Source organism: Muscardinus avellanarius (assembly GCF_963383645.1).
Source record: "Muscardinus avellanarius genome assembly, chromosome: 15".
Classification (NCBI taxonomy): Eukaryota; Metazoa; Chordata; class Mammalia; order Rodentia; family Gliridae; genus Muscardinus; species Muscardinus avellanarius.
In genome coordinates, this window is record NC_137801.1 from 21,169,041 (window position 1) to 21,195,833 (window position 26,793).

General features: G+C 49.0%; 1 protein-coding gene across 1 annotated transcript in view; it reads left to right on the forward strand.

The window, feature by feature from the left end:
* Window positions 1-26,793, forward strand: part of DPYSL5 (dihydropyrimidinase like 5) — a gene marked incomplete at both ends in the record, with an annotated part of 46,322 nt that overhangs the window by 10,929 nt on the left and 8,600 nt on the right. Inside the window, 7 exons of the mRNA XM_080710968.1 lie at window positions 14,024-14,182; window positions 17,519-17,698; window positions 17,866-17,934; window positions 19,362-19,406; window positions 21,058-21,133; window positions 21,563-21,719; window positions 26,511-26,652. Coding sequence (XP_080567094.1) covers window positions 14,024-14,182; window positions 17,519-17,698; window positions 17,866-17,934; window positions 19,362-19,406; window positions 21,058-21,133; window positions 21,563-21,719; window positions 26,511-26,652 — 828 coding nt within the window. The remainder of the gene's footprint in view (window positions 1-14,023; window positions 14,183-17,518; window positions 17,699-17,865; window positions 17,935-19,361; window positions 19,407-21,057; window positions 21,134-21,562; window positions 21,720-26,510; window positions 26,653-26,793) is intronic.

Here is a 26,793-nt window from a genome sequence, read left to right on the forward strand (position 1 = left end):
CAGCTCTAGTCTTTTTTCCTCTTCTTACGAAGCCAGCAATGCCATCATGAAGGCCCACCTCCAAAACCATCAGCACGGCCGGGCGTGGTGGCGCACGCTCGTAATCCCAGTATTTGGGAGGCTAAGACAGGAGGATGGTGGTTCACGGAAGCCTCAGCTACTCAGTGAGTCCCTTTGCAACTCGGTGAGACCCTGTTTCAAAGTAAAGAATAAAAAATAGGGCTGGGGGTGTCACTCAGAGTAGAATGCCGCTGGGTTCCATCCCCAGTACCAAAAACTCAAAAAGAAAAACAAAACAAAGCCATCAACACATAAATTTAGAGATTAAGTTTCCAACACATAAATTTTTGAGGGACACATTCAAATCATAGTAGTTTTCTTCTACATATTTTATAATTTTAGCTCTTAAAATTAGGCCTATGATGCATTTCAAGATTATCCCTTGTTTAAAAGAACTGTTGACCATGCCCGATGTGGTGGCACGCATTGCAATCCCGGTACTTGCTTCAGCAATTTAGCATGGTCTCCTGCAACTTAGTGAGACCCTGTTTCAAAAAAATAGGGCTGGAGTATAGCTCAAATGTAGAATACCCCTGTGTTCAATCTCCAGTGCCACTAAAAAAAGAAAACGACAGTTGGCCATGTATATATGGGCCTATGTCCGGACTCCCTTTCTGCTTTCTGTTCTTTTGATCTGTCTGTATTTTATTATTCTGTTTTGTTTTGGTGGGACTGGAGATTGAACCCAGGAACATTCTACCACTGAGCTACACCTCTAGCCTTATTTTTTTTTATTTTGAAACAAGGTGTTGCTAAATTACTGAGGGTCTTTCTAAGTTGCTGAGGCTGTGACCCTCCTATCTCAGCCTCCCAAGTACTGGGATTATAGGCATGCACCACCACACCCAGCTTTACAGCAACACCACGTTCTCTTTGGTCTTTACACTAATACCACAGTCTCTTGACTATTGTAGCTTGACAGTAAGTCCTGAAAGCAGGTAAGGTAAGCCCTCCGACTTTGTTCTTTGTTTTCATCGTTATTTGGGATAATCTATGTCCTTGAAAGCAACCATTTTTAGTGCAGGCTGTAATCCAGAAACTGCATGAACCAAGCACCTGATAAATAGTTGCTATGCTTAGCGTGGTCCCTTCCAGGTGGTTAAGTGTTAGGAAATAAAAAATAAAAAATAAAACTCAAGCTGGGGGTAATAATGACACTCTTATCAGCCTAGTGAGACCATATATATATATATATATATATATATATATATATATATATTCTCAAGTTACTTGGAAGGAAAGAATCTATGATATGATTACAGATATTTATATAAATGTATGGTCTTGAGATACTACATCTTTCTTCTTTCTTTCTTTCTTTCTTTCTTTCTTTCTTTCTTGGTGGTACTGGGGTTCCTAGAAACCCTCAGGGCTACACTCCCAGACCCATTTTTATATTTTTATTTGTAAACAGGGTCTCTTAAGCCAGAGCAGCTGGCTTTGAACCTGCGTGGTCCTCCTGTCTCCACCTCCCAAGCTCCGGGATTACAAGCGTGCGCCTCCACGCCCGGCACTGCGTCTTAATTTAAAGTATAAGCCAAGAGTGACAGCATACTCCTATAGTCCCAGAACTTGGGAAACTGAGACAGGAGGATCACCGATTTGAGACCAGCTTCAGCAACTTAAAGCTAACCTTAGTAACTTAGTGAGACCTGGTTTCAAGATTAAAAAAAAAAAAAAAAAAAGAATGGGGCTGGGAGTGTAGCTCAGAGGTAGAAGGCCCCTGGGTTCCATTCCCAGTACCACAAAAAAATTAAAAATATAGTACAGTATGATGACATTTTGGGAGAGAGTTCATTCTGTACCTCTTGGCCTTAACATTTAAGATCAGGGGAGAAGAGGGGTTTGGTTGGGGGATTCTAAGCAGACTAGATGGTATAAACTTTATGAACTGAAATTCTAGCCACAGAGCCCCTTTCCCCTCCCCTCCCCATCAGTTTCCGTTCTTTGGGGTGTCCGTTCTTCCTGGCCAGGCCTGGGCTGTAGCTCCTCTTTTCCAGTTTACTGTCTTCCTTCCATTTTGCCACCACAGCACGCACTGGAACTTGTGTCCAGGAGAGAGCTCCGGCTCCGAATCTCTGTGCTCTCGACACGGTGGCTGTCAGAGACCATCTTTTCTGCCATGTGGGGAGTGCCGTATTCTCTGTGGGGCACGCTCAGCTTCTTCCAGGCTCGGGATGGCCCCTGGTGGCATGTGGCTGCCCATGGGGCCTGGAGTTTTGGCTTCCGCCTCCTGCCATCTTCCTCTGTAGCTGGGCTTCCCTCGAGCTGTCAGCCTGAACCTGGGGCCCCTGCTCAGGGTGTTTCTATATCCATTACGCACTTGTTTCCATCTTCGGAGCCCCATTCAGGCAGGTTGTATTATCTTCCCTTCACAGGTGGGAAGCTGGGGCTCAGAGTGAAACAAGCCATCAAGCTAATAAGCACAGGGCAGGTCTGTCTGCTCCCGCGGCCTTCCAGCACCCACTCCTCCAGGGTTTCAGGGGGCCTCCTGGCAGCCTCCCTCAGCAGCCTCATGGCCCTGCCACCGCTCAGCTGTGGGGCTAAAAGGAGGGCCTTGAGGAGGCCGAAGCAGACAAGGGACAGCGAGTAAGTGGGGTGCTCATGTTGTATTCTGGAGTGCGGATGTATCCCGCCTCCCTGACATCTGTGGGCAGCTTGGACTTTGACTACCTATCATCGTGGCCCATGGGCCCAGGAACCTCCCCACTTTGGGATCAGAAGGAGCCTTTGCTGAGGAATTGGGTGACAAAGGGCCTGTCTGTGCAGCTCGATTTCCGAATGGGTTCCGCAGGCCCTTGGCTTCGCAGACGCTGGCAGCCACGTTCCCGCTGCCACATCCCTCCCTTTGAGGATCATCTCTCATCTCCATGGCAACTTCAAGTCGGGAGACAGTCTGCTGGGTGCTGGGGCTTTGTATTAAACACAATGAATTTAAATTGGATGCTCGGCAGTGAAGATAATCATTCTGGTAAAATTAGGGAGAAGCCTGGAGCTCCTCATTTTATAATTTTAAATGTTGGCACAATTCTCAGCTTTAGCCTCGTAACTCAAGCCCCGGCCACACCTACTCCTCTGTGTGTAAGCTGCCTGTAGGTCTCATTTCATGTGGACTTTTCTCCATTCTTTGATGGGGGAATCTTGGAGCGAGGGGCCCCTCAGTCCGGCCGGGGCTGCCCTGAGCTCGGAAGGGCAGCTTAGCATAAAGCAACCCAGAGCTCTCATGCCGGACGGATGGATCTTCATTCAGTCAGCCCAAGTGATTTCCTGTGGCTTGTGTTCTCTGTAAAATGAGAAGCGTGAGCCCCTATCCTTACAGAGTATTTTTAAAAATTATATTGGTAAAAAAACATAAAAGATAAAATTTGCCATGTCTAAGTATACACAGTTCTGTGGGATTAAGCCTATTCACAGTTGTACAGCCACCACTACCAGCGTCTCCAGGGCCTTTTTATCTTCCCCAGATGAAACTCTGTACCCACTTAATACCAACTCCCTGTTCCCTCCTGGCAACCACCAACCACTGCCTGTGTCTGTGAATCCGACTACTCTAGGACCCTTATATACGTGGGTTGCACAGTAGTCTTCCTGTTGCAACCAGCTTATTTCACTGGGCTTAATGTCTTTAGGTCTTATCCATGTTGTAACGTGTCAGAATTTCCTTCCTATTTAAGGCTACATAATATTCCACCCCGTGCATAGACTACACTTTGCTCATCTCCTTATCCATAGATGGATACTTGGGTTCTTCTCCACCTTGGGCTATTGCCTATGCTCTGAATATGAGCGTGTGCATATCTGTTGAGTCTCTGCTCTTAGGGTCATTTTGAGGATCAAATATGACAATACTAAGAACCCTGAACGTGATGGGCCATCGGTAAGTGTTAATTCCATTCCTGAAGTTAAACCCAGGAGCTACTGCCAAAGTGGTCTGAAGGTTTCAGTCACTTTGTGCCAGCAGGCAGCGCCTGTGTCCTTGGAACTTGCTAGTCTACCAGTCTGAAAATCAATTCATTCTTGAGTTAAAAGGAAACACTTACCCACGGAAATATGCGTGCCTCACCATAAAAACCGTGCATGCTTTCGTATTTTTTCCACCAATTGTTATTCATGTATTCGTACTTCCAGAATGAGAAAATGCTGTCAGGGCTGTCGCGTGTATTTCCTTGCCGGTGGTCTGTTTGAAGCACACCCTCTGGGAGGCCCCGCAGCTGGCATGGGATGGCCCCAGGCTGGGAGGCTCTGCGCTTAGTTACTGATTCAGCAGGCTCGGGCTCACAGTCAGCACAGGAGAGTATGGAGTTGGGAGTAGAAATGCCTGGGTTCACAGCCTGGGTTGGTCTCTAACGAGCTGCAACGGTGGCAGGGTCTGCCACTTGTGGTGTCTGTGAAGGTACACCAACCCTGGAGGGCTCCGTGCATGTGGCCAAAAGGACGGTGTTTAGGCTGCTCTGCAACTCTCTGGAGCTCCTTTCTGCATCTAATCCAAAAGCTTCGCTCAGGGAGCACCCCCGTGCTGCTTTGGAGCCCTTAGGAGTGGGAACCCCAGACCTTGGAACTGTCTTGCCTGTGAGGTCCCCTTGCAATGAGCCTTTCCAGGCTGTGGCTGAAGGTTCTGCCTCCAGCTCTGCGCCTGTGCAATGGAGAAAGGCAGCTCCCCTGGTACAGGGGTTTGTGGCCACGGGGAAGGTCGGGATGGGAGCCCATGCCCACCCTCCTTCTGACCAGTGGGACCAGCTTCTCCACAGCCTGGCCATCGGGCCTGCTCTGTTGAGAAGGCCACAGCGGGAGGCAGGTGGGGATTCCACAGCGCGTCACAGAGCCTTCTCTAACTTCCCAGCAGCTGCAGGTAGTGTGGCGTGTGCCTGGAGTCTTCCTGTCAAGCAGGGGCCGGGGCAGGCTGAGATTGGGGCTTCCTGAATAGGTGTGCTCATTGTCTCTGAGACACACAAGGAGTCTTGTCTGCTTACTGTAGGGAGCAGGCACTCAGGGCCCCAGGAAGGGGCTGCATCCTAACTTGGAAGCTCACCTTTTCTTTCAAGCCAGTGAACCCAGGGAGTGACTGATTATGCTTTAGCAATAGGGTGGCTTGACTTCTATACCCCAGGCCTATGGTTCCTTGGAGATTCCTTCCCATTCTCCCTCCTGGTCTTGTCTTCATTATGTGCATGTGTGTGTGAGTGTGTGTGTGTGTGTGTGTGTGTGTGTGTGTGTGTGTGTTGCACTCACACATGTTGGCGGGGAGGACAGATGATACATGATACATACATACATACATACATACGTATATACACACACACTGGGGGTTAACCCAGGAACGTTCTACCTCTGAGCTATACCCTCCAGCCCTACTGTATTTTTTATTTTGAAATAGGGCCTTGCTAAGTTACCACATGATGGCCTTGAACCTGCAACCTTCCTCTCAAGTACTGGGATTTATTGGCGTGTGCTACCACACCCAGATGTCTTCCTTTGAATCCTTCCCCATGTGGCTGCCTCTCTTTACCAGTATCCCCTCCTGAATGGGTGGGAAGAAGTGTCCCAACCTAATAGAATAGCACCCCGTTTCCTCATCTGATCAAGGGAGGTACTGGCACCCGTGTCAGAGGCCGTTATGAGAACTCAACAGGCATGGAGTTAGGTGCTCAATGATGTTACTAGTAATTAGCAATTTTCATCTCCACTTGAGTGTCTCTTAATGATCTCTATCTTAATATGTATAAAAACTCCCCACCCACCACCAAATTTGATCTTCCCTCTCCAGATACTACTTTTTAGCTACTTGAGTGTTCACCTCCCCTATTACCTATTTTTACCTCCTCCTCCACTGTCAAAACTTGCTTCTTAACCGAGAGTAGTTATGCATGTTTGTAATCCCAATACGTGGGAGGCTGAGACAGGAGGATCACAGGTTCCTGACCAGCCTCAGCAACTTCGGCCCTCTGCAGTTAGTGAGACACCATTTCAAAATAAAATTGTTTTTTTAATGTGCTTCTTCCAGGAAGCATGCCCCTTCTATCCCAGTCTCCAAATTCAAGCCCATAGTCCCAACACTGCCACTGAGCTAACGCTCACAGCCAGAGGGATCTTGCTAAGTCTGATTTCAGGTTCTTGCTCTGCCCTGAAGCCGCTGTGGCTGCTTACAGCTGAGGTCAATAAGATCATCACAGCTTTCCCAACAGCCTCCCTCCCTGGGACATAGAAGTGGCCAGAGATGGGAGCCAGAGCCCTGTCTGTACGTGTGCTCCTAGGCCTGCACTCCCTAAACTCCCACATCGCCGCCACCTCCATCCAAGGTGCACACACCTGGCCCTAATCATCTCACCTCATCCCAAACCAAGCAGGTCCAGCCTCTGTCCTCTGGCTGCACCACACCTTCCGGCGCACAGCCTGCCTGTCTTTCCTCTGTCTTCTTTTGACCTTGATGTTCTCCCCCCGTCATTGGGGAATATGACCTCGTGTGCCTTCTCCTCCCCTAGTATCTGGTTCTATTTATGAATGAGCCTTTCCTGTTTGCCAGGTGGGCTGTACCCACTGTCAAGTGCTCGCGCTTCTCACTTCCTCTGCAGTGCCTGGCACCCGGCAGAGCGCGCAGTGTACCCTGGCGTCAACGGCCGCCACAGTTGACTTCCCGCTCTCTGCGGGCACTGGGCTAGGGCTCCACAGGCACTGTCTCATTCAGAGCTCATAATGACCCCAGAAGGGATATGTCATTATCCCTATTTGTAAAATAGGGAACCGGAGGACAAAGTGATTAAGTAACTTGCTCAAAGTCTTAAACTAATGAGTGATGGGGCTGGGATTCAAACCGAATCTGCCTGCCTTGAAGTCTGATTCGTGTCACTATACTATTCTGCCTTTAAATAAAGCGGTTAAGTATGGGGGGAATGTGAGTTTCCTAACATATATTGTGGATGGAATGTCCGTTTTCTCTGAAGGAAGTTGGAAGAATGAGGTGCGAGTTTTAGATGCCGTAACACTAGCGGAAGAGCACCCGGAGGTCAGGAAGGGGCACCTCGCCCTAGAAGATGTGGTAGAGGCTGCAGACCCAGAAAACGAAAGGGGAAAGTGAAAGGAAGTTTAGGGGTGCAATTAAACTGCAAATGTGCAAGCTAGAGAAAGCCATCAGCTGCAGCACATGCTCAACAAGGCTGCCAATTATCATTCAAGATGAGGCTTAAGAGCTGTATGTAGCCAGAGGGACAGTGAGGGTGGCCTCGAAGACCCGATGGTGCAGCCCCTGGATGCCCCAGAAGAGGCTGTTTTCTTTAAAAAAAAAAAAAGCATTTAATAAAAGAGTAGAGGAGACTCAAGGAGGATGGAGTGGTGGTCAGCTTTCCAGCAGCCTTGTCAGAGGAGTAATGGAGGGTCCTTGGCCCCTAGTGTTGACCTGGTGAATTGGCCTTGGCTCATTCTGTGTCAGTCAGTGTCGGTGATGAGCTAGTGGAAGGAATGGATACAGAATTTTCAGGGACCAGTACAAGAGGAAAATGTGGACCTTCTTGTTTAAAAATGTGTGTGTGTATGTGTATGTATATATATATACATACACACACATATGAATTGTCAGATAGTGGCTACAGAGCATTAAACCAAGCACAAAGCCCATGAAACTGACCCTGGCTGACGGAAGAGATGTTTGCCACGTGCCAGGCATGGTTCTAAGTACCGCATGTGCATCATCTCTCTCCATGTGATGCTTGGGCACTTCTGTTGGAGGCCGCTGCTATCAGAAGGCATGGTGGTGCTAAGAGCTGTCTTCCCAGAGGTCCAGGAGCAGCAGACAGACTCTGAAGGTGAAGAAAACTACCCCCCAAGCAAGAGCAAAACTACCAAGCGGGTACTTTTCCTCCCTCTTGTACCCAGGGCGGGTACAAGCTAAAAATGGAAAATAATTTTAATGTGAAAGGAAAAAGAAGGGGTTTAGCAATTTTCGGAAAAGCAGATCCATCTGAACAATTGATGGCTTCCCCAGCTGCATTAAGGGATGTAGCAGCGTTTGCATTTCATACTAGTTTATAAGGCACATCTGTATTTGTCTGCTTTCTATTGCTATAACGAAATACCTGAGGCTGTATACTTTATAAAGAAAAGTTACCTTGGCTCTCCGTTGTGGAGTTCCAAGGCTGAGAGGCTGCACCTGGTGATGGCTTTCTTGCTGGCAGAGTCCTGAGGCAATATATATAGGACATCAGAAGGCAAGAGAACATGAGCGTGTGTCTGTATAACCTCTGGTCTCCTCTCCTTTAAAGTCACCAGAGTCAGTCCTGGGGACTCCACATCGATGACCTTATCTAATCTTAATCACCTCACAAAGTCTCTGAGCACTATGGCCAGATTAAGTTCCTACTCTCTTAACACTTCACCGTGAAGATTGAATCTCAACACACAAGCCCTTGGGGGACACCTTCAAACTCTATCCAAACCAAAGCAAATCCAAATACCTGTGTTTGATTCTCAGTGCAGTATCCCCCTGTAACTATCAAGTTTCCCTCAATCCATACATCTAGATAGTAGCAGATCCTGCTTTTCTGAATCAAGTCACTTCCTCAAGCACCCACCCCTTTCCATGCACCTGTATGAGACTTCATTCTAGGAAATCCCTCTTCCTCCCACAGGGACAACCCCATGGATCGACCCCGAACTTGAGTGCCTACTCAGTGGCCAAGCACAAAATTTGTGCCTTGATTTTTTTGGTTCTTGGCCTTAGAGCAAGACAGCCAAACTGGAGGTGGTAGTGTTATAGGAGAAAAGGCCATTGGTATGGAAACTCAGTACTACAAGACTGGATACGCGGCAGTGTGAAAGATATAATTACTCTGGTGGGAGTGCTGGTGATTGAACCCAGGGGGCATTCTGCCACCAAGCTACACCCTCAGCCCTATTTTATTTTTTCATTTGGAAACAAGGTCTCACTAAGTTGCAGAGGGCCTTGCCAAGTGCTGAGGCTGGCTGCAAACCTGCAATCCTCCTGTCTCAGCCTCCCAAGTACCGGTATCAAAAGTGTATGCCACTATGCTCAGCTGCGAATGGCCCTTCAAAGTTCTCTACCCTAATAAAACCAGGGAGGGCCAGTACATCGTTCTCTCCATCCTCATGATGTGGGCAAATAAATGACATCTGAGTTGGCATAAGTATGTGGAGTTTCTTTTCACCTTGCTGAGCAGGTCCCTGGTTGGCACGGAGACCCCCATGTGCCTCCATGGTGGTCGGATGACCTTCTGCACTTAACGATGATATTTATAAAAGGTTCAGGTTGAGTTCTAGTGCAAGTTCCTGCTCTTGGTGAAGAGTATCCCCTGGAAGCTGTTCCTTGGATTACTTTTAAGTAGACTGGATTACTTTTAAGTATTTTTAGGGAACAGATGGGGGTGACAATACTGCTCATCCAATAAAACCAGATTTACTGTTGTCAGTGTGTCATAAATGTCAAAAGCAAAATAAGAGTAACCCTTTGGAATGGTATAATTGTGTTTTGTACCCTGCCAGATGTGTATGGTGATGGGCTGTGACTCTCAGTTAAAGAAATAGTCCTAACGTCTAGATTAATTTAAAAGAGATGTGAAGTCCTGTATTTGGACAAAAGTAGTACTCACATATACAGTGGAGAAAGCTTAGTTGGACAGAGTTTAAATTGTGTGATGTGTGGTGGCTCGTGCCTGTAATCCCAGTACTTGGGAGGCTGAGACAAGAGAATCACAGGTTTGAAACCAGCCTCAGCAACTTAGGCCCTCAGCAACTTAATGAGACCCTGTTTCCAAATTTTAAAAAAAAGTAGAACTGGGGGGGGGTGTAGCTCAGAGATAGAATGCCTCTGGGTTCAGTCCCCAGAACCACAAACATTTTTAAAAGAAAGTAATACATTCTCTTAAATAAATTTTAGAAAAGAAGAAAAAATAACTCAGAATCTCATTAACCCCAAACAGCCATGGTTAATGTTTTGGTATACTTCCTCCCGCTTATTTAGCTTGTGTGGGGCTGTGTGTGTTTAAACATAGTTCTAAACATCTTGAGTACACATATTGACTGATACCTCCTTTTTCACTCATAACATAACCCTTTCCCATCTTATAAATTAGCCTCCATGAACATGACTTCCATTAAAGATTCACAACTCACCTGACCAATACCGTGTGTGTGTGTGTGTGTGCGCGCGCGCGCGCCTCCTGGATGCTAGGCACGCACTGTTCCACTGAGCCCCAACCACATTCTGAATGCAATGCTTTTGAGAGCCTTGGGGACAGGACCGGCCATGCTCTACTGATGATCTGTCTGAGCTGTTCTGTATGGGCCGAGGCTGAAAAGGTCTGTCACATCTGTGGTATCACGGTCCTGTGGCAACAGAGCTTGCAGCGTTCATCCAGAGGTTGGAACTGCACATATCTTAAAAGCCAGCTCTGTGTGTCTTCTCTGAGAGGAGACAAGGGTGTGCACATCCAGGGTCTGGGCTCCTGAGCCCGCAGCCGGGAGGGTTTGCTGATTCCACGAACTTGCTTGGAGGCCTGGGGCAGCTCACGGAAGATGCCCTTGCATTTGTGTCCCCAAATCCTTTCTGTGTCCTGGTGGCCGAGGTACAGAGGGGCTACATGGCTGCTCCTGGTTTACAACTGTTGAGGGTCATCAAGACCACTGCCCCATGCTCTAAACACCTTCCAGAACCATTGGAAAATGGACTCTGTCCTGTGTGCTGGACTTTAGATGCTGCTGCTTGGGTCTTCTGACAATTAGTATCTCTTCCCATGGGCCCCAGGAGCTGTGTCTGCCCAGAACCCCCCTTAGCACACTCCACTCCTAGACCACTCAGGGTCCCAGGAATCCCCTGACAAAGTCCCCAACCTTTTCAGAGTCTCCACGAGCCTGAATCTGCCTTCCTGGGAGCCAGACCACAAGTGTGTGCACATGAGACCCAAGGGCAGGATTTTGCAGGCGATGGGCAGAGCTTAGACCTGTGGGCTGGGCAGGCCCAGAGGCTGAGCTTTCTCTGCAGTATAGCTCAGAATTTCAAAGACCCTAAAAATTATAAATTCAAGCCTAGTCCTCTAGGTCATTAGAAAGATTTATTTGTCAGAGTAAGAGGACAGAATATGCTTTGTGCAATGATTTATTAGCTAGAGCTACCCCCTTTGAATACATAGAGATGTGGCACATGCACCTCCTTTCCTACTCTTGCACCAGGGCTCCCAAATATTAAGGGCCACCCTGGCTCTGTGATCACACTGTGCTGTTCCTCCGCTCTCTTCTTTGCTCTCCAAAGCTGCAGATGCAGTGAGGGGGTGCAAAGGAAAGCAATCTGGAACCACAGAAAAATAAAACAATTTAATGTGTAAAATCCCAATATATCAGACACCCCCGCGTGCACGTGTAAGAGCAAGAAATGCATTGCAGGACAAAATAGAGTACAACCGCCTGCTCTGCGGATGAATCAGCCTGGCAGGATGGAGCAGAGTCAGAAATAGAAGCCAGGAGTAAGCTACAATCTGCCTAGCTTCCCCTCCCCTCGGGCTGTGCCACACCCTTCCCCCACCTCCCCGCGCCCCTTCCCTCTTCCTACTTGTTCCACAGATCTACCACCCTCTGTTGGTTGCTTTAAGCTATGCGAGAAGTCAAACCATGGAGTCCCCCAGGACAGCGCACAAAATACTCATTGCCCCAGCCTGTTCTACATGGACAACCATGGTTGCAAGAGTTCTGGGTTTTGTTTTTCTTTTTAATTGTTGTTTGACCATGGAACTGGTTTCCTTCAGAGGTGTGTGTGTGTGTGTGTGTGTGTGTGTGTGTATGTGTGTGTGTGTGTGTGTTTTGCTGGGGATGGAACTCAGGGACGTTCTACCTCTGAACTACACCCCCAATCCTATTTATTTATTTATTTATTTATTTATTTATTTAATTTTTGGTGGTACTGGGGATGGAACCTTTCTACCTCCGGGCTACACTCCCAGACCTAGTTTTATATTTTTTTAATTTGGAAACAGGGTCTCTTAAGCCAGCAAGCCTGGCTTCGAACCTGTGAGATCGTCCTGTCTCTGCCTCCCAAGAGCAGGGATTACAAGCGTGCGCCACCATGCCCAGCTTTATTCTTTATTTTGAGACAGGGTCTCACTAAGTTGCGGAGAGCCTCACTAAGTAGCTGAGGCTGGCCGTGAACCTGTGATCCTCCTGTCTCAGCCTCCCAAGTACCGGGATTACAAGAGTGCACCACCACGCCCAGCTTCTTCAGAGGCTTATTCTACAGCAATATTTCCAAATTGTGATCAAGGACTTAATTGAACAGAGAAACATTAAGTCGTGAAGACAACTTTGTGGTGTTTTTCACCCCTACAGGAAACAAAGATAAATACCTAAGTTCCGAATTATTAAACACACACACCAGAACAACAACTTTACCAGATCCATTCCGTAAGTTGACTTTTACAACTGTCCAACCTAGGAGCTTTCCCAGAGTATGAGTAAAAACCCTGCACTTCAAGGACGTGGCCTGGCTGTGGTCACCCGGCTAGGAAGTGGCAGAACAGGAATGGAGCCTGAAGCCCTGAGCCCAGATCACTGCAGGAACTCAAACAGAAGGACAGGCCTCTCCCTAACTTCAGTTCGTCCAAAAAAATGAGCCGCCTTATGTTAGAGCCGTCACAAAGACCGTTGTGTTATGGGGACCTGGCAAGTTATTTTCATTGTAATAGCAAAACTTGCCTTTGGACAATGCTAGTTTTGGAAGTTCGTGGATATCACCTGGACAAATTAGTTTTTAAAAGTTAGGAGGAATTTAATATAGGTTTAGTAGTTTTTCCTGGAAGTATGTTTTGTGACTGCTTTTTAAAGATTCCTTTAAGTACTGTTTTAATGGAGATTGTGAATAGGATTGTTTTTCACTGATGAATCAGACTCACACCTAAAAAGTGCTCTTATTTCAGACCAAATATATAGAAATGAAGCTAGCCAGGCTGATGGCATGCACCTGTAATCCCGGTACTTGAGAGGCTGAGACAAGAGGATTACAGGTTCGAGACCAGCCTTGAACTTAACGAGACCTTTTTGAAAATTAAAACTTAAAAAGGAAAAAGGCCGGGGTTGTAGCTCAGTGGTAGAGTTCCCTGAGTTCAATCTCCAGTACCATGAGAGGAAGGGAGGAAAGGAATAAGGAAGGAAGGAGAACAAGGAAGGGGGAGAAGGAAAGAAAAGAAAAGCTAGCTAGCTAATAATGCTTGGAAAAACTGAAGATAAAGACTAATACTAAAGATACATGTGGAAAGTTTGAGTAAAACTGCTCTATGAAATGTGGGAGAATAAAAACAATATATCCAAATTTATAATTTATACATTATATGTATGTAAATAAGTTAGTCAATATTATTATTACCGTTGTTGTTGTTGTTGTTGTTGTTGTTGTTGAACTGGGGATTGAACCCAGGGGCATTCTACCTCCAAGCTACATTCCCAGTCCTATTTTATGTTTATTTTGAAACTAGGTCTCACTAGGTTGATGAAAATCTCACTATTTGCTGAGGCTGCCCTTAAACCTGCAATCCTCCTGTCTCAGCCTCTCAAGTACTGGGATTACAAGCGTGCACCACCATGCCCGGCTAAATTAGTCAATATTATAAATAGACATTTGACTGTGCTTTATATTACATTATACTTGGATATTTATATTCAAGTTGGTAAAAAAAAAAATCATGCGGGAGTGGTGGGGAGGATTGTCTCCTTGGAAAAACAGAATTGCCTTGGGCTCACGTGTATGTGATTTTCTCAGAGTGCAACGGAAACCTTGAAGCAGGTTTGTGTGCCGGCTTCACAGTAATGATGAAGGTCACACGCTGGCTTCTGTGCAGCCCCGTAGAGTACCCATTCCTTGCTGCATTTGGTCCTCACTGCCCCTTTGTCCTGGGTGTCTCCTGAGGACCGGGCCCAACCATGTTGGTGACTTGGATGCCAGCAAAACTGACCTGTTTTTTCTCCTCTCCCCCAGGCGGCGCTCGTTGGCGGCACCACCATGGTCATTGGCCACGTCCTTCCAGACAAGGAGACCTCCCTCGTGGAGGCCTATGAGAAGTGCCGGGGTCTCGCTGACCCCAAGGTCTGCTGTGACTACGCCCTCCACGTGGGGATCACCTGGTGGGCACCCAAGGTACCGCTGCTGGGAGACCTCCCAAAGAAGGCACCCAAGGTTTTATGGGTATAGAGGAGCCACTGGGGCTGGGCCATCTGGGGCCTACCCTTATGGACACACCTCCCACCACCAGCCTGAGCCCCCTGAAAGAAACACTTGGGATTCCATAAGGGCAGAGGTTAAACCTATCCTGCTTAATTAATGCAAGGAGACCATTTTCCAGCAGATAGAACGCCCCTAGCTGCAAGAGTCCCAGGCCAAAGGCCAGGCCTCAGGAGTGCTGGCTCCGTGCTCTGACCACAGGATCTAAGCAAGTCCTGCCTGTACTAAGCTACCCCGACACCTAATGGGGAGTGCCGGGCTAAGCGGGGCTCAGGCGCAGAGTGGCATCTTGGTCGTACTAGCTGTTGATGGCACTGAGCCGAGGTTTCTAAACCGAGGGCCGCCACCTCCTGCTCAGCCCCGCCTGGTCCAAACAGCCCTGAGGACCAGCGCCATTCCTACAGGGCATCTCCCTCCGGAGGCTGGCTTCCTGAGCCCTTCCTCAGTTCAGCTTCTGATCCCAAGCTGTCCTCTCCCTTCCCGAGCCCCAGGGCCAGAACCCGGTCTCCTTTTCCTGAATTCCCATTTCCTTTCTCTTCCTAAAAGTAGATACAGAGGCATTTAGATTTTGCTTCGTCGCTGCATTTCACTGCTTATTACCCAGGGAAGCAGCCTGCATAGTCATTCCATCTTTAATTATTTATGAAGCCCCTTGTGCCAGTAGTTTGATGGATGTCGCTGCGGTGTAAGCACAGCACACGTAAGATGTTTTACAAAGTGCACAGTGGGGGCCCTGGTCCGAGCGCCTGCTTCTGAGACGGTCACTCAAAGCCTCGTTCTGCTTCTGCCCTCGGGTTTAGTGAGCTGGGGGCTCATCCAGTCTCTTCATTATTTTTTTTCTTTTTCTTTTTTTGTTTTGCTTGTTTTTGTTGTTTTTGTTTGTGGTACTGGGGATTAAACCAGGGTGTCCTACCTCCTAACCATATCCCCAGCTCTTTTGTTTTTTCTTTCCTTTTTAATTTAATTGTATTTATTTTATTTATTTTTGGGGTGTGTGTGTGTGTGTGTGTGTGGTACTAGGGATAGAACCCAGGAGCTTTCTACCTCCGAGCTACACTCCCAGACCTGTTTTATATTTTATTTGGAAACAGGGTCGCACTAAGTTGCTAAGAGCCTCAGTAAGTAGCTGAGGCTGGCTTCGAACCCGTGCAATCCTCCTGTCTCAGCCTCCCAAGCGTAGGGATTACAAGCATGTGCCACCATGCCTGGCCCTTTAAAAAAAAAAACAGGGTCTCACTAAGTTACTGACCCTGGCCTCAAACCTGTGAGCCTCCCATCTTAGCCTCTCAAGTACTAAGATACAGGCATGTACCACCATGCATGGCCTCTTCCATATTTCTGGTCTGGCACTTATGGACAGCCTGGAGCCCTAAAACCTTATAGCATGAAGGCCCCTCCTGCTGGTACCAGGCTTAGGGTGCCAACCACACTTAGATGACGGGGATCTCCTTTCTGGACACCCTTCTAGGCAGTGACCTCTGTTCAGAGCCTCACTCCCCCAGGAACTGGCCCGGAATAGAAGATCTTTGCAGATTCCCAGCCACTCTGCAGCCAGGCCAGCCATCCCTAAGTTGCTAGGGGTGGTGAAGGCTTTGATACATCTAGAATTTTAAATTCTTTTTAATTTTTTAAATTCCTTTATTATTTATTTATTTATGTTTATTTATTTATTTAGCGGTACTGTGGATGGAACCCAGGGGCATTCTACCTCCAAGCTGCACCCCCCGCCCTATTTTTTATTCTTTGTTTTTTTTTTGTTTTGTTTTTTTTTTTGGTGGTACCGGGGTTCCTGGAAGCCCTTCTACCTCCGGGCTACACTCCCAGACCTATTTTTACATTTTTATTTGGAAACAGGGTCTCCTAAGCCAGCGCGCACGGCTGGCTTTGAACCTGTGCGATCCTCCTGTCTCTGCCTCCCAAGCGCGGGGATTACAAGCGTGCGCCATCACGCCCGGCTATTCTTTGTTTTAAAACAAGGTCTCGCCGGGCGTGGTGGCACACGCTTATAATCCCTGCGCTTGGGAGGCAGAGACAGGAGGATCGCGCAGGTTCGAAGCCAGCCGCGCTGGCTTAAGAGACCCTGTTTCCAAATAAAAATATAAAATAGGTCTGGGAGTGTAGCCCAGAGGTAGAAGGGTTTCCAGGAACCCCCGAGCCACCAAAAAATTAAAATAAATAAATAAATAAATAAATAAATAAATAAATAAATAAATAAATAAATAAAACAAGGTCTCACTGAGTTGCAGAGGGCCTCACTAAATAGCTGAGGCTGGTCGCGAACCGCGATCCTCCTGTCTCTGCCTCCCAAGCGCGGGGATTACAAGCGTGCGCCACCACGCCCGGCAAGTTCTTTTTTAGTAATGAATATTATTTTCTAACTGCAGATTTAAAAGAAGGAAAAGAAAGGAAGCTCAAGTCATCCCCGTGGCTGTTTGGGCTCTTGGCTTGCCAGTCCTTCCCCGCATGCTTCTCACGTGGCGACGGCTCTGCCCACGTGTGAGCGCCCTCCGCTGTGCGCACGGTCTTCATGGCCGGCAGTGTGACGGCCGCCTGGCGTTCTGGAAAGTAAATGAAGCTCAAGTTGTTTTCCTCCAGCAGACCAGCGTTGCTTCTGCTTTTTTCCCCCAACATAAATAATATTGGGATGAATGTCTTTATTTTTATAGCTTTGTTCATGCTTTGCCTTGTTCCTACTGCGATTTTTTTTTTTCCCCCAGAGTCTCTGGATTTTTAGCCCAAGTATGCCTTCTTGGTAACACCACTTCACTCTGGGGACCAGAGGACAGGCCACAGGAATAAAAGTTATTATCCTAGTGTTTACCAAAAAGACATCTTTGGAGGCATCAACACTGGACATGTCTATGTGATAGGAAAGAAACCATGCCAAGAATATAGTTTCTAGCTGGGCATGATGGCACAGGCCTGTAATCCCAGCACTTGGGAGGCTAGGACAGGAGGATCACAGGTTCAAGGCCAGCCTCAGCAACTTAGTGAGATTCTCGGCAACCTAGTGAGACCCTGTTTCAAAACAAAAACTAAATAAAAGAATATAGTTTTTCTCATTGTGCCATGCTTACAGTTTACACCATTTGCTCAGGTGACCTCACAGCACCCTGGGGGTGGGAGGAGAGTCGGGCACTGCAAGGTCAAGAGCAGTCGTACCGTGAAGACCAGCTGAGCTGGGGGCTGGCCACACACATCCTCCAGGACCACAGTGCTTACCTGACATCACCTTTGTGTTTTACTTTCCAGGTGAAAGCAGAAATGGAGACACTGGTGAGGGAGAAGGGTGTCAACTCGTTCCAGATGTTCATGACCTACAAGGACTTGTACATGCTTCGGGACAACGAGCTGTACCAAGTGTTTCACGCATGCAAGGACATCGGGGCGATCGCCCGGGTCCATGCCGAAAATGGGGAGCTTGTGGCCGAGGCAAGTCTACAGCAGAGGGTGTAGAGGCGGATGGGGTGGCGCCCTGTGAGGGCTCACAGTGGAGTTCTGCACCACCCGTCACACACCTGATGACAGCTCCAGGCAAAATGAGTTGATAACACAGCAAGAGATGGGCTCAGTATTTTCTTGTATCTTTGTGATTTCAGGGTGCTAAGGAGGCACTAGATCTGGGCATCACAGGCCCAGAAGGCATCGAGATCAGCCGTCCGGAGGAGGTGAGGACGAGCCCCGTGGCATTTGTCAGCTTCTTTCCCAGAGACTCGGAATCTTTTAGGATAGAAGAGATGTCAAAAATATAAATTATATCACTTCTCACGGGTGAAATTCCTACCTAGAAACTTCCAATGAACAGCTTTCTTGGAACCATGCTCCACCCCTTGGATTCTAATTTCAAGGCTGTCGGGGAGACAGTATCAACACTCCGGAAAGGGCTTCTTGATATCAGAAAAAATTCCAAATTACCAGCCAGGGCTCGTCATTTGAGGCCTGAGGCCCTCGACTGAGGGATACTCTGGACCCTTCCCACCAGAATCAAGAGGCCCACATCTGTCCGAGCGTTTTCCCTTGCTTACGTTCTGAGGTGGGAATGAAAAGCCCTGCTCTTCCCAGCCCTCTGCTTTCATCCGTGCACACTGACTTGCAGGGTATTGACACGAATTCCCCATAGTCTCCCTGCCAAGGAAGTCTACGTTCCTTGGTCAATATGGAGGGACCACACTGGGCAAATAATGCCTCCTTGACCCGTGAGCCTGTTCAACATCCTCCACCATTTGCGGGGGATAATGCTTTCTCTTTTTTTCAAAGCCAAAATGCACAGTGGTGTTTGGGTGTCCAGGAGATGGGCTCTCTGGTCTCACCATCACCCAGGAGCCAAGGCGGCTCGCCTCGGTCCTGCCCTGGCTCTGTCCCTGCCCTCCACTACCTTGAATATTGGTCCAGTTTGGGTATCTCAGAATTGGTAGAGAGAAATGCACTGCATTCAGGGAAGTGCTGTGGGGATGTGCCCATGAGAACCTGCGAGGCCGTGCAGGCCCAGGCTTTCCCTGGGAGTCAGTGACAGCAATCACAGTCGCCAGCTGCATCCGCTGGTTAAAGGGAGGGACCTGGGTTTTGCTCCCCAGAGGCCATTTGGCAATGTCTAGAGATATTTTGGGTTGTCCCAACTGGGAGAGGGCGGGATGCTACTGGCATCTAGTAGGTAGAGGGGAGGGATGCCGCCAGCACCCTACAGTGAGCATGCAGACAGCGCCCACCACATTATCTAGCTCCACATGTCAGTAGTACCAAAGCACAGAATTGCTCCTTTACTGCACATCTGAGGGGGCTGTGGACAGAACATTCCAGAAGCCAGGCAGCGAGGACTCCGGGTTCTTTGTTTGACTTTCAGTCATTGCCTTTTAACCAAGCCCAGAGCAGCATCCAGCAGGGATGTGCCTGGTACCCTGAGTCCCAGGACTCTCCCTCCTGGGAGCCGCAGTGGCTGGAGCTGGGGCCCCTGCCCAGGCAGGCCTTGCGATCAGCCCTGTGGCCCTGGGGCCCCTCCTGGTGTCCCTGTCGGAGCTTTCTGTGTGGAGGGCTCTGAGGCAGCTGAGCCTCAGGAGCTGCTGAAGCTGGGTTCCTTCCTGTCCTTTGTTTCTAACAGCTGGAAGCCGAAGCCACTCACAGAGTCATCACCATTGCAAACAGGGTAAGTAGCAGATCCCGAGCAGTCTCATTTGAGTGGTCTCATTGGGCAGGGCTAGGGTCCTGGGCATGCACATTGCCCAGGACTCCAGCCCTGTTTGCTGAGCCCAGTGTCATTCCTGGAGTTCTGCATTCTACCTAACCTCCAGCTCTCTGCTCCACCCTTTTAAGCTAGCTGAAGCAGAGGCTCCTTGCTCAGGTGGAAATGACTCTCAAAGGAGGCCTGGGAAGGGGAGGAGACCCCAGCCTCACCACAGCTGGAATCTCTTTCTTTTGGAGGAATAGGTAGACTTGTGGCGTGGAGAGCCATAATTTAAACCTACACAGCTAGACCATGTGGGTTAGGGTAAAGCCTCCCTGGGGCTCAGAAGGTACTAGCAGAGTCTGCTGGTGGAAACCTGCAGGAGTCAGTGCCAGAAGCTCTAGCTTTGGCCTCTGCCTGACACCAGCTCTCAGCCACATGCACGTCCCTCCATCACCGTGATTGCTGGTTTATTATATAAAATTGGAACGATGGTATTTCACGGGATGGTTTAGGATCAGAGGAGCCAAGGAAGGGAAATGTTATATAAACAGAGGGGCCCATAGCCATCATTTCTCCTTAACCATCACTAAAAGGTTCAGTTTGCTCAGAAAATCCAACAGTGGCTTTCAAAGTGTGGTCCCTGGACCAGCAGTGTTAGATCTCTGTCAGCATTAGGGAGTTAGGAGCGCAGGCTCTCAGGCCCCAGGCAGACGAGCTGAACCGGAAATGGGGGTGACACCCAGCGATCTGTACTAACAAGTTCCCCACCCAGTGATTCCAATGGGGGCTCACACTTGGAACCCTTCCCCCTGGAATGGCCTGGGCTACTCCCAAAGGATATAAGCAGGGAAGAATGCTTCTAGGAATATAGGGGAGGAAGACAGGCTTTAGGTTAACCCACCCCAACATTAGTTTATTTACATCAATCACATCAAACCAGATAAGCAAAGAAAGCATCAAAAGAACATTCAGGGAAACAAAGTTTCCATTAGCTCTTTATAGGTCCTACAGCTGGACAAGGGCCTGACTGTTATGGCAGTAGTTATTTTAGCAATTACTTCCCAATGGAAATTTACCCCAGAATAAGGAAAGGTCTAAACAAGCAGAAGGCAGCTCCTTTATGCCCAAAGGAGTTAAGCCACAGACTATGGTCACGTCACTTAGTAGGGAAAAAGCTCGTCGATGTGACAGTCCAGGCGTCCATTCACAAGATGGGTCTTGTCTGGCCCCATTGTATTTTGTTCTTCTCCAGGGTACACTCTGTCTACTGATAAGGCAGCCTTTAATTAGCTGGCATTGCAGTTTTAGATGTAGGATGTAATACGAGACTGTCTCTTATGAACAGGAAATTAAAATAGGAAAACTAGTCCCTCCCTTTAAGTTACAGTTGTAGCGGTCGGATGGGAGAAGTGTGAGGTTCACACGCAGCAGTATTGCCACGAGGTGCCGGGCTCTGCTGCCGCCTGCCCCGTCCCTGCTTCCTGCAGCTCCTCAGCCCGCAGCCGGGGCCCTGCAGCGTCCTGGCATGGAGGGTGGGGATGAGCCACCAGGGGAGATGCCTGCGCAAGGACAGACGGGGTGGGGCTGTTTGCGGGTCGCTGCTCCCATTCCTGCTGTTTCTTGTGTTTAGACTCACTGTCCCATCTACCTGGTCAACGTGTCCAGCATCTCCGCTGGTGATGTCATCGCAGCTGCTAAGATGCAAGGTGAGTCGGGCTCAGGCGCACGTGGCGTGGGGCGGGGCCCAGCAGCCCGCACACTGTGGGGCCCGGCTCCTGAGAACAGCACCGCGCCTGTCTTCCCCTGTCCCTCGGAATCAGTAGTTTCCTCTGCACATGTGTGTGCTAACAGCTTTACAGGAACGGCCGTCACTTTGCCAGGGTCTGGTGAAATTATCTAAGTTTTCAGATGACATTTGGACCTCTTCGGTTTCAGTAACATTTGCCTTGCCCAAACCAGCAGGACCGCAGAGAAGACCTTGGGCTCCAACACAGCCATGCAGTCAGTGGTCCAGCGAGCTTGGCAAGCCCCTTCCTGTCTCCACCAGGCTCCCTTACCTGTAAACGAGAGGCTCAGACCTGTGATTCTCGAGTTCGGTGGCTTCATACTTAGAGTTTTGCCCCTTCTTCTTCCAGGGAAGGTGGTGCTGGCCGAGACCACCACCGCGCATGCCACACTGACGGGCTTACACTACTATCACCAGGACTGGTCCCACGCGGCCGCCTACGTCACGGTGCCTCCCCTGAGACTGGACACCAACACCTCCACCTACCTCATGAGCCTGCTGGCCAAGTAAGACCTTCCGGCAAGGCCGCGTAGATCTTAAAGCAGAATGTTCGAGGCCCAGGACACAAGTCTGGCCAGGGTTTGGTTCTCTCATGCCCATAGGATGATTTTGCTTCTGTTATCTTCTCCGGGGTCCATCAGATAATCACCCTTCTCTTGGGCTTCCCACACCACTGAGCCTGGAGCGAGAGCCACTGAGGTGGGACGGGGAGGGCACGCCGAAAGCTGAGCAGGGCGAGCCCACCCGTCAGAGGACAGGACAGCTGTCTCTGAAGCCCAGTGGCAGCTGTGGCCTGACCTGACTCACTCCACCAATAATAAATGGGCTGCTTTTTCTCTCCGCCCTCACCTCCCCCTCTTCTCGTGGCTCACCTGTGTTTCTGCTTCCATGTGTCTCTTCCTCCTGCGTGTGCCTCCTCTCTCCTCTCCTCTGTCCCCTCGACCCAGAGCCCCCTCTCCTCCAGCGCCCCTTTACCCCCATTTCTCCCACTCGAGCCCAATCTCAAGAAGCTGGTGCAGTAGGCAGTCTGGATTCAGTGAGGCAGGAAGGAAGAGGCAGGAAGGAAGAGGTTTTATCTGGGCCCAGGAACCACTTGTGGCTTCTTTCTCACCTCCAGTGACATTTTGGGAAGGAGCCATTGTATTCTCTTCACTTTTGGCCACTGAAGTCCTGTCAGATTTAAAAGTCAGTCTCACCAGGCAGGGTGGCACATGTTTATAATCCCAGTACTTGGGAGGCTGAGACAGGAGGATCTGGGTTTGTAGCCAGCCTCAGCTTCCTGGTGAGGCCCTCCACAACTTAGCGAGACCCTGTTTCCAAATTAAAAAAAAAAGGGGGGCTGGGAGTATAGCTCGGAAGTAGAATGCCCCTGGGTTCAGTCCCCAGCATCACACACATACACAGAAAAGTCAGTCTCCTCCCCTCCTTCCCCAGCTCAGCTTGGGAAGGGTTGAGGTAAGCGGATGAGGAAAAACGGGCTCTTCTCCATTTGCAGGCGTGCATCTGTCCCAGCTTCCGGCACTAGCAAGGACCCTGGCAAGGCAGCTTAAGCCTGGCCTCTTCCTGCTCTGTCCTGGGGCCCCGAGGAAGCTCCCGGGGCTGGCCCACCCTCCCAGACCCACATGGCCCAGAGCTCAGAGGCCCCAGCCACTGCCCCAGACGCGGCTGTCACTTCTAGTCCCTTGAAATGCTCTCCCTGACTTTGGGGTACACTGATGGGGGGTATAGAAGCCGTACTGGACCCCTGAAATAGAAGGGGAGAGCACCACGCCCAGATTCGGCATCCTGTGGACACAGGCTCCCTCCCCGTCCCGGGGCAGGGACAGAGATACGCTTCAAGGGTGATGCAGAGGGAGGTGATGGCCCCAACTGAAGGGGGGGTCTCTAGATAATGGGGCACTTATTCTTCCCTGTCCTTGGCTTTCAGTCCGGGTTGCCAGCACTGGCATATTCCCACTCGACACCCCATCATGCCAACAGGCTGAAGCATGAGGAGGTGGCTTGCCATTCGGGTGGGGTGAAGCAGCTAGTCTCAGGGCAGAGACACGATGTTACTGCACCGCCCGGAGGCAGAAGCTACTCTCTGTCCCATAGTTTGGGTGTGATGCAAGCAGCAGCAGCAACTCTTAGAGATTCAGACAAGTTCTAAGGTTAAAGATGTGAAGGGAAAGCCAGGTGTGATGGTACACACCTGTCATCCCAGTACTTGGGAGGTCGACACAGGAGGATTGCAGGTTCACAGCCAGCCTCGGCAACTTAGTGAGACCCTAAGAATAAAAAATAGGGCTGGGGGTGTAGCACGGGGTCCCATCCCTAATACTGTAAAATAAATTTTTTTTAAATACAAAGGATTAGGGGGTGTAGTTCAAAGGTAGAATGCCCCCCTGGGTTCGAAAATATATATAATATACATATACACACACACACACATACATATACATATATATACACACATATATATTATATACACACATATATATGAAGGGAGAAAATGCTCTTCCTTGTTAAAATGCTTTTCCTTGGAGAAAACCAATTTATTTCATCATTATCAACACACACATACACACATTCAATTATTAAGGACCCACTATAATAATTGGGCTTAGTTCCAAGATCAGAGGGTCTTTTGAAATACCTCTGCTTGCTACAAGCAAATTTACTGCAAGAACAAAAAAAATAAGTTCCTCAACCCACCCAAATTATAGGGCCCCAAGCCCACACAAATTGAAGGAGACAAGGAAACAAAAGATTATTAATTGAATAACTTGAGTTTTTATATCAAGCTGATTTTGCCCCACTTGTTTTAATTACTGTAATAAATTCTAGTCATTTAAGTTGCAGTTTCATGTGTTAGAAGAATAGTTTGAATTCCTTTTAAACCAGAACATATTATAAATGCATCCTATTGTATAGATTTGGAACAGAATTTTAACATTTTATTATTTATAAGAATGTATGATGACTATAATTTTGCTTTTATAGTATAATATTGATCTAATTTATAAGATACAAAATACTTGATAGAAAACCCAGATGCCAGTTATCATTTCTATAAGAGAATACAAGCTGCTCTGTCATTATCTATTTTAGGATCATTATCTATTATGATTTCTTAGGCTGAACAGGAATAAAAAATACAATCTATACATGTAAGTATTTGTTTTTTATTTTATTTTATTTTATTTATTTATTTTTTTTTTTTTGGCGGTACTGGGGGTGGAACCCAGAGGTTTTCTACCTCCGAGCTATACTCCCAGACCTATTTTATACTTTATTTGGAAACAGGGTCTCACTAAGTTGCCGAGAGCCTCACTAAGTAGCTGAGGCTAGCTTCGAACCTGTGCAATCCTCCTGTCTCAGCCTCCCAAGCGCGGGGATTACAAGCGTGCGCCACCACGCCCGGCTGTTTTTTATTTTAAAATCAGACTTTTTAAAGGGACCAGAAGACATTTTATTTGAACATGCAAAATGTGAAAGTACATCTTTAAAAATCCAGTCATGTTTTAAACTTTTTTTTTTTTTTTTTTGGTACTGGGGATTGAACCCAAGTACATTCTACCTTTGGGCTACAATCCCAGCCCACTGTATTTTTAATTTTGAAACAAGATCAACGTAAGTTGCTAAAGGTTTTTCTAAGTTGCTGGGGCTGGCCTCAAACCTGCAGTCCTCCTGTGTCAGCCTCCAAATACTGGGTTACAGGCTCATGTTTTAAATATTAAAAAAAACTTTGGAGGGATGTTTTCTATCTCCTAGATTCAGGGCTACACTGGAAGACCTCAAAAGCCTTTCTGGAAAGTGACCACATTTATTCACACTGGCTTGGTGGTGCCTACTTGTTGGGGGTCTTTGAGAAAGCTGGGTGGTCAGTGGGACCTGTTGGTTACAGGACGTAGCCCAGCCCATGCTCGGGTCCCTGACCTGCAGTCCCCGTGATGGGGACCTCTCCTGATCTAAGCCCTGCCCAGGTGTGTGTGGGCCCCTGAGGAGACAATGAAACCCCGGAGACCCCAGCATCTCTCGTGGGTTCTGCAGGTGCGGAGAGCATGGGGAGCCACGGGGCTTTAGAACCCACCCTCTTCCCTGGGAAGAGTCTTCCTCTGTCTCTGCAGCCCAGAGGAGTTTGAGCGCCTGCCTCAGAGAGGGCCAAGTTGTCTCACCGCGGGTGTGGCCAAGCACTGGTCATTCGGCAAGAGCTCGACTGCTGAGCCCTGCCAGGCCCGGTGGGGACAGCCCTGTGTGCAGCCTGACTGGGAATTGTCCGAGAGCCGCAGGAATATGCCTCCTGCCCCACCTTTCCCCACACTTCCCTTGTGAGCAGACATTGGCGGCGGCCCATGAGACCCCCATTGTGTGCTCCAACGGGGTCCCCACTGCTCCAGCCACAGCCTCCTGCCCTCCCGCGGGCTGTACTGGTCTGGGTGGCCTGGCATCTCTCTCCTCTGCCCCTCACCGCCTCTGAGCCCTCGCCCACAGAGACTTCTGCCTATCGGTCACTGCCTGCTCCCTCCTTTGGCGGTGCTTTGTGCCCCCCCCCCAACCAGCCTGAATAACCACCGGAGGGCCATGGTCATGGGTAGCATTGGTGATGAACCATCCACTTTCAGACCGTGTTGGTTTATTACATCAGACTCCTCTTCTGTCTTGTCCCTCGGTCCCCTCTGCGCCATTAGAGCCCCCACATCTAAGGAAGGCTGTAGCTCCTAGTTAGTAAGCAAAGCTCACTGCTGAACTCAGGAGTGCGTCGCCAAGCACCTGCCTGTTGCCACAGGGACCAGATGCCAGGGGAACTGATGAGAGGGGCTGGCGCGTGACTCCATGACACCACAGCCACCTCCGCCACTCCTGTTTAGCTAAGTTCAGTTGTCCTCTGCCCACCCTCTTTAAAATTGCCATCCTAAGCCGGAGACAGGAGGATCGCGCAGGTTTGAAGCCAGCCTCAGCTGGCTTAAGAGACCCTGTTTCCAAATAAAAATATTTAAAAAATAGATCTGGAAGTGTAGCCCATAGGTAGAAGGCCCCTGGGTTCCATCCCCAGTACCACCAAAAAATAAAATTAAATTAAATTAACGCCCCAAAGCTCTCGCTGGCATCTCCTGTGATGTTCTCTGCACATATTCCTGTCCCGCAGGTGAGTAGACCGAGGTTTGCTTGGGTGAGACACCTCATTCAGGTCACTAAGCCACACAGGCAAGATTGGAATCCTCTCTGCCTGGTCCCCAAGCCCAGGCTCTCCCCTGGACCTGTCACCTCCCTCTGGGGCCCGGCTCCCCTCACGGCACTTTCTCCTGTCTCCCCAGTGACACTCTGAACATTGTGGCATCAGATCACCGGCCCTTCACCACCAAGCAGAAGGCTATGGGCAAGGAGGACTTCACCAAGATCCCGCACGGAGTGAGCGGCGTGCAGGACCGCATGAGCGTCATCTGGGAGCGAGGGGTGGTATGTGTCTCGGAGCCCTGCCCCCGAGCCCAGGGAAGCTGCCTCCCAGGATCCTGCCAAAAGCCATCCTTAGGAGGGCTGGTCCAGCCCTGGCTCCTTATTTTACTCAAAAGCAAGACAAAAGGCTGTAGGTGAAGCTCA